Here is a 13,900-nt window from a genome sequence, read left to right on the forward strand (position 1 = left end):
ATAAGACGAAAGTAACAACAATCTGACTCCTGCCAGCAAGTGTCCCCTTGGCCCTGCATGATGCATCCACCCTCTTCTCTTAAACCGTGGTGCACAAAACAGAAAGGACGCCCAGTTCAGAGAGCCTCCAAATGTGGTCCCAGGCCAAAACCGCTGCAGGTACTAGCTGGGAACCTGCTAGAAAGGCTGATGGGGGGCGGGGAGGGTGGTGCATGCAGACCCACTGCACCATAAACTGAGGGCTGGGAGGCTGGGGCCTGGCAGTCTGTGTTCAAACCCCCAGAGATGCTGATGCTCAGGTCTGAGAAACACTGGTCCAGTTAGTAAACGCAGTTACTCCTACCTGGACAGAGGATTCAGTTTTATGTATTTTACGGGATAAAACTTCTAAAGCCATTTAAGTTTCCATCAAGTTCAGGAGATACCATTTCAAAGACCATACACGACCCCTGTGTGTGCACATGGGTAGCCAGGCTGGTGGTGCTCCTTGTACCGTGGCTCACACCACACCGTGGAGCACCTACTCTGCTGCATCACGGCCGAGCCAGAAGGCTCGGGAGAGAGGGGAACACTTCCAAGCTCTGTCACAGGACTTAGTGCCAGAACTGGACTCTGCATTTAAAAAGCTTCAAAACCTCCTGAACCTCCACCAGCCAGTGCGTTCGCCCTGGAGGAGACAAATACTGGCGTGTGGAAAGCGCTGGGATGTATGAGCCACTTGTGTTAATCAGACCCATCCCAGGAACGTCAACTAAGTGAGTGCTCGACAGTCTGTGCAGATCCTTGTAACACAGCAAAGAAAAAGCTTACTCTTTCAAAATTCGGTGAGACAGATAGTAAACTATCATTTAGTTCTGTAAATATTTTAAAACAAGCACTTTATCCCCAAAGCAATTTAAAACCTGCTTCCCTGGCACGTTGGTCTGTAGGGTCGCCAGCTTTGGTGCCGACAGCAGGACAGAACGGCAGGCTTCTGCTCAGCCCCACATCTTTCCGGAAGCCCCAACTGGCTTCCAACACTGCATCTTCCAGGTAGTTTCACAACAAACGCGTGTGGAGCTCATCAAACTTCCTCCACAGAAACGGGCTTGTAAAACATTTTTGAGAAGCAGGGTGACAGCCATCAAACTGCTCACCCTGCCTCACAAGCCATCACAAAATGTGTGCACCCAGCAGCACAGACTCCTGGGAGCCCAGAGCGGACAGCAGACCCAGGCCTCTGCTCCCCAGAGCTCTCGGGAGTTATGCCTTCACTGACAGACAAGAACAGGACTGGACGTCCCTCAAAATTAACAAAGGAAGCTGCTGGAAAAGCCCCTAAACGCCGAGTCTCCAGCACATCGCGTGAAGGGACCCTGCCTGCCGGGCCCAGCAGTGGGAGACTTCGTACCACAGAAGGGGAAGTGGAGTCACTTGTATAAGAGTTTCACTTCGACTCAATCCTGACCAAGTAGGCACCACTTAGGAATTCAGAGTCTCAGAACAGCTGACCAAACAGTGCCTCTGTGGGAAATGCATCCAAAACAAGATGCTGTTTACACCAGAAATAGCCCAGAAGCGGGGGCAGATGTCAGCACTCCGGCCCACCCAGCAAAGAGCAAAATGCCTCAGAATCAAACTCCTTTGACTTCAATGTTATTGTTCAAAAGACGGTAAGACTCAGGAGTGAACCTTTCTTAAAACGTGTGGAAAATCTGTTTTTTTCAATCCCCTAAAGAAACTCCTTCTACTAAAGTCCTAAAACGGTGATCGTTCTATTTAAAACCTTTTTTCTCCCTACGTCAATACCTGTAGGAGCCCATATACTCCTAGCTAGTGTTTGTTTTAAAAGGATTTTAAAACCCAATTTTTAAAGGATTTAGACTAATACCAATTTTTAAAAATAACGCCTATCTCACTCAACGAGTGAGTGTGCTCAGTGTTTTCACGTGACGCCCCCAACATGTCGCTGCTAAGAAAGACTCTCAGAACACACCATCATCAAATCACAGAATTCCACAGGTTTCCTTGGAAGGCCCCCGCCCTCCTAGCCTCTCCACAGGAAGTCCCACAGTTCCTCCTTAGCCTGTCCTGGGAGGCCGAGGACGTGAGGACGTGAGGACGTGAGGACGTGAGGACGTGGGCCGTGGGCCGTGGGCCCAGGGCTGGAGGGAGGAGCCCAGGGACCACTGGGGGAGGAAGGGCCATCAGGCAGGGCGGTCAGCAGGGGGCCACAGATAATTACCCGGGGTTCTTTGGCTCACTCTCTCGAGAACTTCCTCCCTTCAGCTTCCTAACCAGCTTCTCACTGCTGCGTCTAATTGAAGCTCGGAGTTTGCTAAAGGAGCCACTGCGCTTTAAAGATCCAGTGCCATCCTGAAAGAAACGTGAACACATGTGAAACTGCAGAGTCCTCTCCCGGCCTCCCAAGAGGCAAAGCTGATGAAAACAATTCACATCACGGTTGACCTACTTGCCTGTGACTTGCTGGCAGTACGATTGCTACAGAAATTACCAGTTTGCCACGCATATAAATACACTTTAAATAGAAATCTATCCATTTTAAATTTCAGTCAAGCTAATCTATGAGCATAAAAACCTCTAAACATGAAGAAGTTCAAACAAAAAATAACATCCCCCAAAATTATATCGCTGCTTTGAAACAAAAGGTAACACAAAAAGAAGTCCCAAGGGCTGCTTCTTGGAAGATCACCAAAACCAAGTTCCATGTTTAATAAAAACAAGCATCTGGTCCACGTAACAGCCCTGGACCCAAACCATTGAGATCTGACACAGACCACTTAACACTTCTGTGTACATGCAATACTTAGATATACTGCTTCTTCAGTAAATGTTATTATTTTTTTTAAAAAAAACTATCATTTATTTAAGTATTCTCTGTACCCAATGTGGGTCTTACACTCATGACCCCAAGATTAAGAGCCATACGCTCTTTGGACTGAGCCAGCCAGGCGCCCCTTCCATGAATTTTAAAAAAGCAGTTTTATTTAATGTTGACTGTAAATGTGGTTGAAAAATTAAATAAAATGCTCATTCCATACAGTAACTAAAACCCCTAAGACACCTTGTGGACAGAAAAGTGTCCAGCTTTCCCCGTAGTAAAAAAAAAAACTAAACCATGTGAAAGTATCTGGATATGAAAACCAAAACCAGAGAGTGAAAAAACTGTGTCTGTAAGTAACTTTTATTCTCAGAATGAATCACTTAGTGAGATGAACAGCAACCCCATTCCCTGAAGGAGGATGCAATGCCGCATTCCATGGAAAGAGCAAGAAGTTCTAGGCAGACAGACACAAAGACACGGGTCAGTCGGAGTGAGTTTATTAGAAGTTAGAAAGACACAAATACACAAATCACTGAACACTTAAAGATTAGTGGAGAAAAGCAAAATTGCCAAAATTTCAGAGACTACACAGCAAATGCTACTTGAGCGAGATCCTAGGGGAGCCCGGGGCCCGGGTGGCCTCGGCAGGCCTCAGAGCACGCCGGGAGCAGCACATGCCCTACTGTTACAGCCTAGCTAGTGTCAACGGTCATGCCACTGCATTAACACCTGCGGGAGACTTCTAACTACCTCTTATCAAAGTGAACAACTAATCGCTCTTAATTTTTAATCTCATGTATCACACAGTAAATGGTTTTTATTAACACAGTTTATATTACTAAGTACATATCTGGCAAAGCTACATGTATACAGAGATAAGGAACCCCCCAAAAAGGACAGCAGCACCGAAAGGAATGGCCAGTCACAGAGAGGTGGAGCTCTGACAAGAATCCTAGGGGATTGCTAAACACAGCAGTCAGCACTGGAGAGAGAAGTAAAGCTGGAGGAGCCGCCCGTCATGCAGGAGACAGTGTGAGCGCCACATAAGGCAGCTAGGCCTGTCAGACAGAAATGGAGAGAGAGAGCCCAGTGAAACCATTGTGAGAACAGAGCCGGCCCCCACTGAACGCAGCGTGGCTTACAGTATTTCTAGGTCACAAATCTCAGCAGTGCTTTTAATCGCTTCAGTATTTGGGATTACCTTCTGCCCGCTTCTATCAGCCCAGTACCAAGAGGCACTAGGCCGTATGGGATCTTTTACATTATCGAGACTATCACTCTTGTCATCAAAATAAAACCCAGCTTCACAGCACAGATTAGCACTGTGCTAGAAATCTCCATGATACTTACTGTAACGAGGTTTTCCAGTAACTGTACATAAAGGAGATTCCACAATGAGAAACATTGACAGTGACCAAAAGAAAGTAGGAAGATGCCATTCATTCAACCTTTTTCAGAGATGCTTTTGTAACCCTAAACTATAAAGTTCTCTCTGAAATCAGGGAGGACTTTCTCTTAAGAGCACTAACAGTTTAAACATTTCAGAAACTTTAAGAAACCACCGACTTTAAAAGTCTTTAGCACATTTTAAACATGCAGTTGATAATCCAAAATAAGATTAATTATAGAAAATGGATTTCCACAGGCAGTAATGCACCCCGGGTCTCAGGAGAATGGAACCCCAGTGGTCTCGTACGAAGCCCCGGACAGCGGGGACCGAGCCCCTGCCCGCTCTGACTCACCATGGGACGCTCAGCAAGTCATTTAACCAGCCCGAGCTTCATTTTTCTCATCTTTAAAATGGAAAAATAAAATTTGTTACCAACTCCCCACGAATGCTGGGAGGACAAGAAAACATAAGTTCTTGTTGTTCTTTTAGAAAAAGGACATTAAACTGTTAATTCCACAAATAGTACAACTCCTGCAGTTCAGTTCAGAATTTATTGCTACGCTATAGCAGTGTTACAATATTCCTGTCTAGCCACTCAGCAGACCATGGGAGTGATTTCAGATTCCAGAGGTACTTCTGTTAAACACACACCCACGCTATCCCTACCCAATCCCTCACCCCTGCAGCAGGAGGCACACAGGAGCTGGGCTGCCCACCTCCTTGCACTTGCTCTTGAGAGCCAGTGAGAACCAATGGGGAGGACAGCGGAAAACCAACACGAGTCCCAGTGGATTTCTATGCAGTAAAGGATGGAGAGTTGGGAGATGATCTGCATTCTCTTTCAAAAACATCCTACTTCTTTATAATGCCATGAAAGAATACTTACATGAAAAAAGTGGGTTTCTGAACAGAAATGAATAGCATAGTGCACTGCCTAAGAAACGTACAGCAGTAATTATTATCTATAGATTCAGGTGATTTGTTGTTTCTTTCTCTTTGTTATAGTCTAATTGTCTTTCTAATACAATTTTTTAAAAATAAAAATCTTTTTCTAATTAACAGCATGTACTATCCCATTCCTCAGTAATCTCAGGCAAGAGTTCAGTGTAGGGGGCGCAGGTGGGGCAGGCTTCTTCTCAAGGACCCTGCAGGGAACTGGCAAGTCAGAAACAGAAAACAGAAAAGGAAGACTCCGGGTCCCCTTGGAATGGAAGATGTGATGTTTCCTGGAGCCCTCAAGGAATGGCTGCAAATTTGATCCCTTATAATAGTGCAGCCAGGGTTCCCATGTTGTCTGAGGGGCCTAGGCTCCAGGGACAGGCAGATGCAGCGATGTGCAGAGGGTAAAGGGAATCCAATTCCGCCAGAAAGGACTCCTCTCCACATAGCATTTACATTTTTAGCAGGACCATAAAAGAGAACTCAGATTTATCTTGACAATGACTTCAGCTCTGTGTACTTTATACAAAAATAAGCTAGAGGTGGGCAGCCCGGGTGGCTCAGCAGTTAGGCGCCCCTTCGGCCCAGGGCATGATCCTGGAGACCCGGGATCAAGTTCCATGTCGGGCTCCCTGCAGGGAGCCTGCTTCTCCCTCTGCTGTGTCTCTGCCTCTCTCTCTCTCTCTCTCTCTCTCTCTCTCATGAATAAATAAAATCTTTTTAAAAAAATAAGTAAGTTAGAGGAAGTTACATTTTCAAGAACTTTAATGGCAATCTTAATAGTATGTAATAGACCGGAATCACATTTCCCTAAGAATTTGATAAAAAATTTCATATGAATGATTACAGCATACCACTAATCTTACTTTTCTTCTATTTTAATAGCACGTAATCCTGTTCTGGGCTGACCCAGACTTTTGATATCTCCAGGGAGCAATTAGAACCTAGGCTACCTTATATTTGACCACACTGCCCATCGTTTTACGTTTATTTCTGAATGTTGGGAACAACCATGCCTACTCAGTCTCATATAAACGGCTACGACAACAGAACGAGGCTGCCGAGCCTGCACCTGCCAGCCTCCCTGCTGGAGGAGCACCTGCACAACACAGCAACACAATGCTTTTTCTTACAGTAGCAGTTTTTAAACTTTTTAAACAGCACTGAAACCTTTTTTAAAAAATCTAATGCATGGGCAGCCCAGGTGGCTCAGTGGTTTAGCGCTGCCTGTAGCCCAGGGTGTGATCCTGGAGACCCACGATCGAGTCCCATGTCGGGCTCCCTGCATGGAGCCTGCTTCTCCCTCTGCCTGTGTCTGTTCCTTTCTCTCTCTCTCTCACATGAATAAATAAATAAAATCTTTTTAAAAATATCTAATGAACTCCAATAAGATAAAATCTAGGTGACATTTCTCATTATAAATATATCACAAGTTCTTAGAATAACAAACCACCAAGAACAGTGAAGCCACCTTTAAAGCACCCACAATTTGAAATATGAAATTAACAGATGACAGGTCTACCCCTGACACTAAACTCCCAATTTGTGCCTAGTGGATCTGGACTGCCTGAAAATCTTGCTGCTCTAAGGTAGTAAGTTGCTGCAGGTGTAAGAGGTCTTAACCACATGCCCTGTCATCACAGGGACTCTTCACTCACACTGAGGGCCTGAAACACTAACTCTCACACCTGGACAGAGACTCATGGGGGGTGGGGTAGGGGTGGGGGACTGTAGTTTATTAACATCTGAACTGAAGGTGGCACTTAAAATGGGCTCCTTTAACTGCATCTGCCTACACCTAAATCAGGATGATTTCAACAAAACCCTGGTGTGCATACTGCCTTTACTGCCTCTTCTTAAACAGTAACAGTATGCTTTGAAAATGAAATTCCACCCAAATGTCAGGAGAGCTCACTACCACCTCCTCAGAACCTAAGAGCTGGGGACCTCCAGAGAAGGTGAAGGTGAGGGTGGACTGGGTCGGAGCAGAGGCCTCGGGGCGTGGCAGTGAGCACGTTCACCCACGAGGCTACCCCAAGGTACCCCAAGCAGCTCTTGAGTCACCTGCTGCTTGATCTCAGACTCTAAGTGAACCAAGGGCCCCTTCCACTGCTCACTGCAAATTTAGGAACTACTGTCCAGGATGACCGAAGATCTGGGATATAGATTTCTTCAGCCAGTGAGTGGACCACAACCCACTGACGAGCCTGGGATGGATTTTGTCAAGGACGCAGAGCATATGGTGTCTAGGGCTCAAGTAAAAAGGTGTCCAAAGCCTGGGATGTGAACATCCTATGTGACAGCATGTCCAAAGTGAGACAGGAAATGTGAAGTGGAAGGATGCCCATGTGCGCACTCAGAGGGGGAACCTTTCCTGCCCTCTGCATCTGTGACTCCACAGCAGGCTTGACAGGAAGCCGCCCACCAGCCCTACAAACTGGATGGAAAGCAGCTCTCCCTCATCCTTGAGTCCTAGTCTTGATGATGGGAACAGAACTCTACGTTGTCAATAATTTTATTATAGGATTTCACAGAAAGATTGACCTAGAAATACTGTCTCAAGAAAAAGTTCCTCCAGAACTTCGTTCAAGAGTATCAAAATCTGCGCCCTGGCTTCTACAGACTAGAGAAGGGACATGGCCCTCTACACAAGGCATGCAGGACAATAGGAATCGTGGGAGAGTACAGTACACAGTGTGGCCAGATGCGGACAAGAGAGGGCCTGGCCATCATCGCTTATGTGTTAGACTACTGCCCAATGGGGGAATGGTCAAAGCAGATGCTGATTGGTTGTCTTGGCACAGGAAACACCAAAGCAAGGCAGCTGCCAGATAAAGACAGTCAAAAAGATGCTCTCCCTGAAATTCTGGCCACTAATGTTACATAGAAAATGTCTATTGAGAATGTTCATCCTTACCAAGGCACTACAGCTCTAGAAAATCCCCAAAATAAATACATTCAAAAAGATAAAAGAATAGGAAACCCCAAGACTTCTATTTGGCAAAACATTTGCACAATTACAACTAATCAAACTGCATCTACTGCAACTTCCAAAAAAGAAAAAAATGGATTGTGCACACAATCCTGCATTCAACCTTTCCTGCTAAGAGCAAAGTTCCAAAGATATTAACTCAATGCACAAAAGTATTACCCTTGTGTGACCAACATTTGCTAGGAAAAATGTCCAGGAGGCCACACGCTCTTTGGAGACCACTGGATAAATAGCAGTGGTAAGAATTTCCATAAAGGCACACCAGTGAAACCCAGAGGTAGAGCCTGGCCAGGAGAGACATGTTCCAAACACGGGCACATGTTTTGTATCCGAAAACGTCTGGCAAAGGACTGTGAAGAGAGACTAGCCACGGGACCTCAGTGGGAAGGTGACACTCAGCACCGAGGCGCCACCAAGAGTAGCGACCCCAACCTATTCTTCTCTAGAGACAAGCTCTATTTGAAACATCACTTCCATTGAAGGAATTTAAATTAATTCTCAGAAAATCTACAGCAGCCTGGTCAGTGAAATTAGGAGCACTGGAGTTAGCAATGAAAATGGGTAAGTTAAAAAAGCGAGTTAGTTTTTTTGCCAAACTAATCCTAATATCAAAACACAACCAGGTTATGGATTATGGCTCTAAACAACCAGGACACTCAATCAGCATTTAAGTGCTCCAAGTTAAGCCAAACAGCTTTCATGGGTTCCAACAGAAAAGGAAACGACCACTTCAAACGAGTAACAGACTTCATTATTAGCAGAAGATAAGAACTTACACAAAGCTTAATTTTACTTAATTTGAGGAAAGGACAGTGTCTAGCACTAAGCCAGGAGGGACGTGTGGGACAGCACTCCTGCTGGGAGCCTGGCCCAGGCGGCCTCCGGGCAGCAGGCAAGCATCTGTGGGAGCGGGCCGGCAGCCGTGTACTGTACTTACCCCGTTCCACTCTACGCTCATACTCACTTCCTCCCCTCCATCAGGGCCGCTCTCGTACTTGACCACGTCCACAGTGAGGCTCTCGCGGCTCCTCCGCTTCTCCACGTTCTCAGGGTCATTCAGCACTTCAGCTACTCTCTGTTTGTGAACATTGTCAAGACCCTGAGCCAGGCAAGAGGGACAGGGTTTGATCCGTTAGAACTCAAGTTTGATTAAGGATTTCTAAGATGGCTCAGCTTCACCAGGGGGTAAAAAAACAACACACACAAGTCTTTAAACACTGGCGAGAAAAACTTGGAAGAGCGATTCGTGGAAATACACACTTACGACTCACGCATTTCACTCTTTGTAAAGTTTACCTGAAATTTTAAAAGACAACAAACATGGGTTCCAGTGGGTGAGATGCACACTTGGAAGTTTTTAGAAGGAATTGTACCGACATACACAAACTTGAAATGCTCTACCTAAAACAGGACTGCTGGACAGAGAGGAGGGAGAGATGTGCCAGAGAGCAATGAAGCATTTACGGCAGAATCTGGGAGGCAGGCACGTGAGTGTGAAATTCCCTCAACTTCTCTGTTTGCCGAGCGTCACAGTAAGATACTGGAAAACACCCAAACGCCCCCCTGTCAAGGAGTGAGGACAGCAGCAAGCTCTCCCCTCATTTCCGCAGAGATGGACCCACACACACTTGAGGCGCTACCACACAGCACAGCCTGCTGTCCGGGTGCGTTTCAGTTCTAATGACCCAGACGCAACATGTCCCATCTTCTAAATGGGATCTCAACCCCAACAGCTCATGCAAATACTGCACCTGTACAGTTTGCAGTATTTGAAACTTTGACAGTTTCCTCTTCAAAAGGCACAAACCTCAAGCACATGATATGCTGCTGTGACTTTGACAGTAAGGCAGACGGTGGCCCTTGACCCAGCAGAAGGGCACCATTCCCAGTAAAGCACAGACAATCCCTTTCTTTAAATTTCCACAACTCCTGATTCCCCAGACTCAACTCGTTTGATACACATCATCCTGGCACTTTATTTTTTAAAGATTTTATTTATGAGGCACCTGGGTGGCTCAGTGGTTGAGTGTCTGCCTTCCACTCAGGTCGTGATCCCAGGGTTTTGGGATGTAGTCCCATATTGGGCTCCCTGCAGGGAGCCTGCTTCTCCCTGCTGCCTATGTCTCTCTTTCTTCGTGTCTCTCACGAATTAAAAAAAAAAAAAAAAAAAAAGATTTACTTATTTGAGAGAATGAGTGCACATGCAGGAGGAAGTGGAGAGAGAAGCAGACTCCCCGCTGAGCAGGGAGCCGGACGTGGGGTTGTGAACCAGGACCCTGAGATCATGACCCCAAGCCCAAGGCAGATACTAACTGACTGAGGCATAAGAACACCTTTATCCTGGCACCTTAAAACAAAGCCTGGATTGCTGGCACTACTCCTGAAGATGACTGGTCACAGCACTCTAGATCTAGGATGAGCACCAAGACCTCCTAAGCCACATTCCATCCTCAGGGGTGGCACACTCAGTGAGTGGCCCCACACAGCGAGACCCTCACACAGCGAAACCCCCAACAGGGCTCCCAATGCCTCAGGGCATTCTGCCCCACACAGAGCCACGGTCCCAAGTAGCCTTTCAGAGTCAGAAGACCCTGGAGGAATGATGGGACTTAAGAAAGGGGATCCTCTAGGGGCACAGCTGGGAGGCATTGTTGGTTCTAACCCTGCCGGTCTTCTCTCATCATTCTGCGTGAACTCTTTTGAAAGAAAAGAATTATTAGGTATATATGGGTAATTTTAATCCCAGACAAAAAGTGGCCATAAACAAGCACATAATCGCCTACTATTCAGGAAGGGAGGGACGCCTGGGTGACTCAGTGGTTGAGTGTCTGCCTTGGGCTCAGGGCGTGATCCCGGGATCCGGGACTGAGTCCCACATGGGGCTCCCTGTGGGGAGCCTGCTTCTCCCTCTGCCTGTGTCTCTCATGAATGAATGAATGAATGAATGAATGAATAAAGAAAGGGAAGGGAAAGGAAAAGGAAAAGGAAAAGGAAAAGGAAAAGGAAAAAACACACACCTGTCTCTCCAACCCTAAAAATATACAACAAGGGAGGCCTGGGTGGCTCAGCGGTTGAGCGTCTGCCTTTGGTTCAGGGTGTGATCCCAGAGTTCCTGGATGAATCTTACATTGGGCTCCCTGCATGGAGCCTGCTTCTCTCTGCCTGTGTCTCTACCCCTCTCTCTCTCTCTGCATCTCTCATGAATAAGTGAAATCTTTTAAAAATAAATTAATTAATTAAAATAAAATAAAAATACACAACAAAACCATGGGGGACCTGGGTGGCTCAGTGGTTGAGCATCTTCCTTCAGCTCAGTTCACGATCCTGGGATCAAGTCCCACATTGGGCTCCCTACCAAGAGCCTGCTTCTCCCTCTTTGTCTCTGCCTCGCTGTGTCTCTCGTGAATAAATAAATAAAATCTTAAAACAAAACAACCCTAGTCTCTTTATATATATTTTTACCTATTTATACACATACACAGAGAGTAATACATTTACTCATTACTCTGAAATCTGCTCACTACAACAAGTATGCCTTTTCCATATTTCTTCACAAACATCATCTCAGTCTAACCAACACCTCTCAGTTGACGAGGAAAGCGCTTCGGTAGCTCTGCATTGAACCTGAGGAGCCGCCACACTGCTGTCCACAGGGACCGCACCACCTGACACCTCCCCCCGCAGTGCCCAGGACTTTCCATCGCTACCTCTCTCAGGTAGGTATGCAGCAGCACCTATGACTTTCTATCTGTTCTGGATTCCAGCCATTCTCCTGGGTGTGAGAGGGTATCCCGCTGTGGTCTGATTCACATTTCCCTAATGATTAAGGATGTCGAACACCTCATCATGTGCTTGTTCTGGGCATCTGGGTGCCACCCTCAGAGAAATGTCTACTCAGCTCCTTTGTTCACTTTTAAACTAGGAGATCCTTCTGTCTTTATATGTTCTAGATATCAGATCCTCATCAGCGGTGATTTGCAAGCACTTCCACCCATTTCTAAGGGTGTCTTCACTCTCTTGGTAGCGTCCCTGAATGCACAAACAGCTCTAATTTTGGTGAATCTAACTGAAATAGTTTTTCTTCTGCTGCTTATGCTTTTGGTGTCATAGCTACAGTCTTTTAAACAACATAATTTTCTTTGTGCAAACTAAAATATTAAATCCTTTCTTTCTAAATCAAGCTTTTGATAAGTTACATAAAGGAGGAGTCATTACACTCAAAGTCTAAGAGGGGAGTTAAAAAGAGAAGGCAGGCCACTGACCTGTTTGCGGGACCTCATGGCTGCTTCTTCCAATGTTTCTGCAGCTTCAAATTTGCCTTGACGTCTGTAAAGTGCCCCAAGGTTTTTCAAAGTAGTTGTAACAGTTGGACTATAAGAAAACAAAGGATACAGAGAACTATTAAATACAAGTTTTAGAAATACTATCAATAACACTAAACACTATCCTCTAAAGCACTAACAGACTATGTTTGCAAGAATTCTTTAAATTTCTTACACTGCTTCTTTTGACTGTAAACTCTAGTTTTTTCTTCTTCCTTTTTTTCTTAAGCTGACTCCACACCCAGCATGGAGCCAAACCCAGGGCTTGAACTCACGGCCTTAAAGATCGAGACCTGAGCTGAGATCAAGAGTCAGATGCTGGGAATCCCTGGGTGGCTCAGCGGTTTAGCACATGCCTTGTCCCAGGGCATGATCTGGAGTCCCAGGATCGAGTCCCACATCGAGCTCCCTGCATGGAGCCTGCTTCTCCCTCTGCCTGTGTCTCTGCCCCCACCCCCATGTCTATCACAAATGAATAAATAAAATCTTAAAAAAAAAAAGATGGTTCACTGCCTGAGCACCCCCCCCCCCAAGGAACCCCTCTAAAAATTTCTTCCATCCCAAAGGATGCCCTGCCTTGTCCCTCTCTGAAGCTTCCCTCTGCACGGCCAGTGGGATAGGCTCATGTCAACAGAGATGTCTGTGCTGGCTCTGTGTGGTGACCATCACAATTCCTCTGGAGGCAGAACTTACTATGTATTGGGCAGTAAACAGGACAAGGTGTTTCTGGTGTTGCTATTCACCTCCTGTCCTGTCCACAAGGAGAGGGAAGCAGAATGTGTGAGTGGGGTTGCAGGCAGAGAGTGAGTGTGCACAGGGATGGAGCACTTCTGCACCCCTGACAGCTGTCTCACTAAAAACCCAGAAATAAACCTACATCCTTTCAGTACATATTAAGTCCTCAAAAAGCCACTCTTCTTGCTAATGATCATTGCTTAAGGTAGAGAAATAAAGAAGCTATGCCTTATGTCTGAGACAATTATACAGTAGTAGTAAAAATAAAGCCTATAAATTTCAGTTTTTATGGTAAGTGCTATGGGGAACCCAGAAGAGGGTTCAGATCATTTTCCTGAACAGATGACTGGTAAACTGGTCCTCTAGGTGGAGTTACAGTTAAGAAAGGGAAAAGTCCTCCGGGGAGGTGTTTCAGTCAGGAGAGGAAACAGAGGTGTGGGCAGCAGAGGCTCACAGGGCCAGCAGCCAAGGACCTCACGCTGCCCTCTGCACACCCGGAGGCCCTGAGGGCTGCAAAGACGAGAGGTGCAGGGGAGGGCGAGGCTCACATTTGCAGAAGGCTGGCCTGCCTCCTGAGTCTGTTCCAAGGATGGTCGCCCTGAACACCACCTCCCTACTCAGTTATCCCTTCTCCTGATTTGGCAGTTAGCCTCAGGCAAAGTCGGGCTAATGGACAGAACTCAGATTTCACCCATGTT

General features: G+C 46.2%; 1 protein-coding gene across 20 annotated transcripts in view; it reads right to left on the reverse strand.

The window, feature by feature from the left end:
• KLC1 (kinesin light chain 1) overlaps positions 1-13,900 on the reverse strand; it is a 66,280-nt gene that overhangs the window by 7,257 nt on the left and 45,123 nt on the right. For 7 of the 20 annotated variants that reach the window (XM_055303983.1, XM_055303981.1, XM_055303978.1 and 4 more), the window contains 3 exons: positions 12,408-12,516; positions 9,083-9,244; positions 2,225-2,355 (listed from right to left, as the gene is read on the reverse strand). In XM_055303983.1, coding sequence (XP_055159958.1) covers positions 2,225-2,355; positions 9,083-9,244; positions 12,408-12,516 — 402 coding nt within the window. Of the gene's footprint in view, positions 1-2,224; positions 2,356-3,305; positions 3,883-4,566; positions 4,618-9,082; positions 9,245-12,407; positions 12,517-13,900 lie in introns of those variants that run through there. The other 13 variants (XM_055303984.1, XM_055303979.1, XM_055303985.1 and 10 more) reach the window with 11 other exon arrangements.

This window comes from Nyctereutes procyonoides, unplaced genomic scaffold, assembly GCF_905146905.1.
Source record: "Nyctereutes procyonoides isolate TBG_1078 unplaced genomic scaffold, NYPRO_anot_genome, whole genome shotgun sequence".
NCBI classification, from domain to species: Eukaryota; Metazoa; Chordata; class Mammalia; order Carnivora; family Canidae; genus Nyctereutes; species Nyctereutes procyonoides.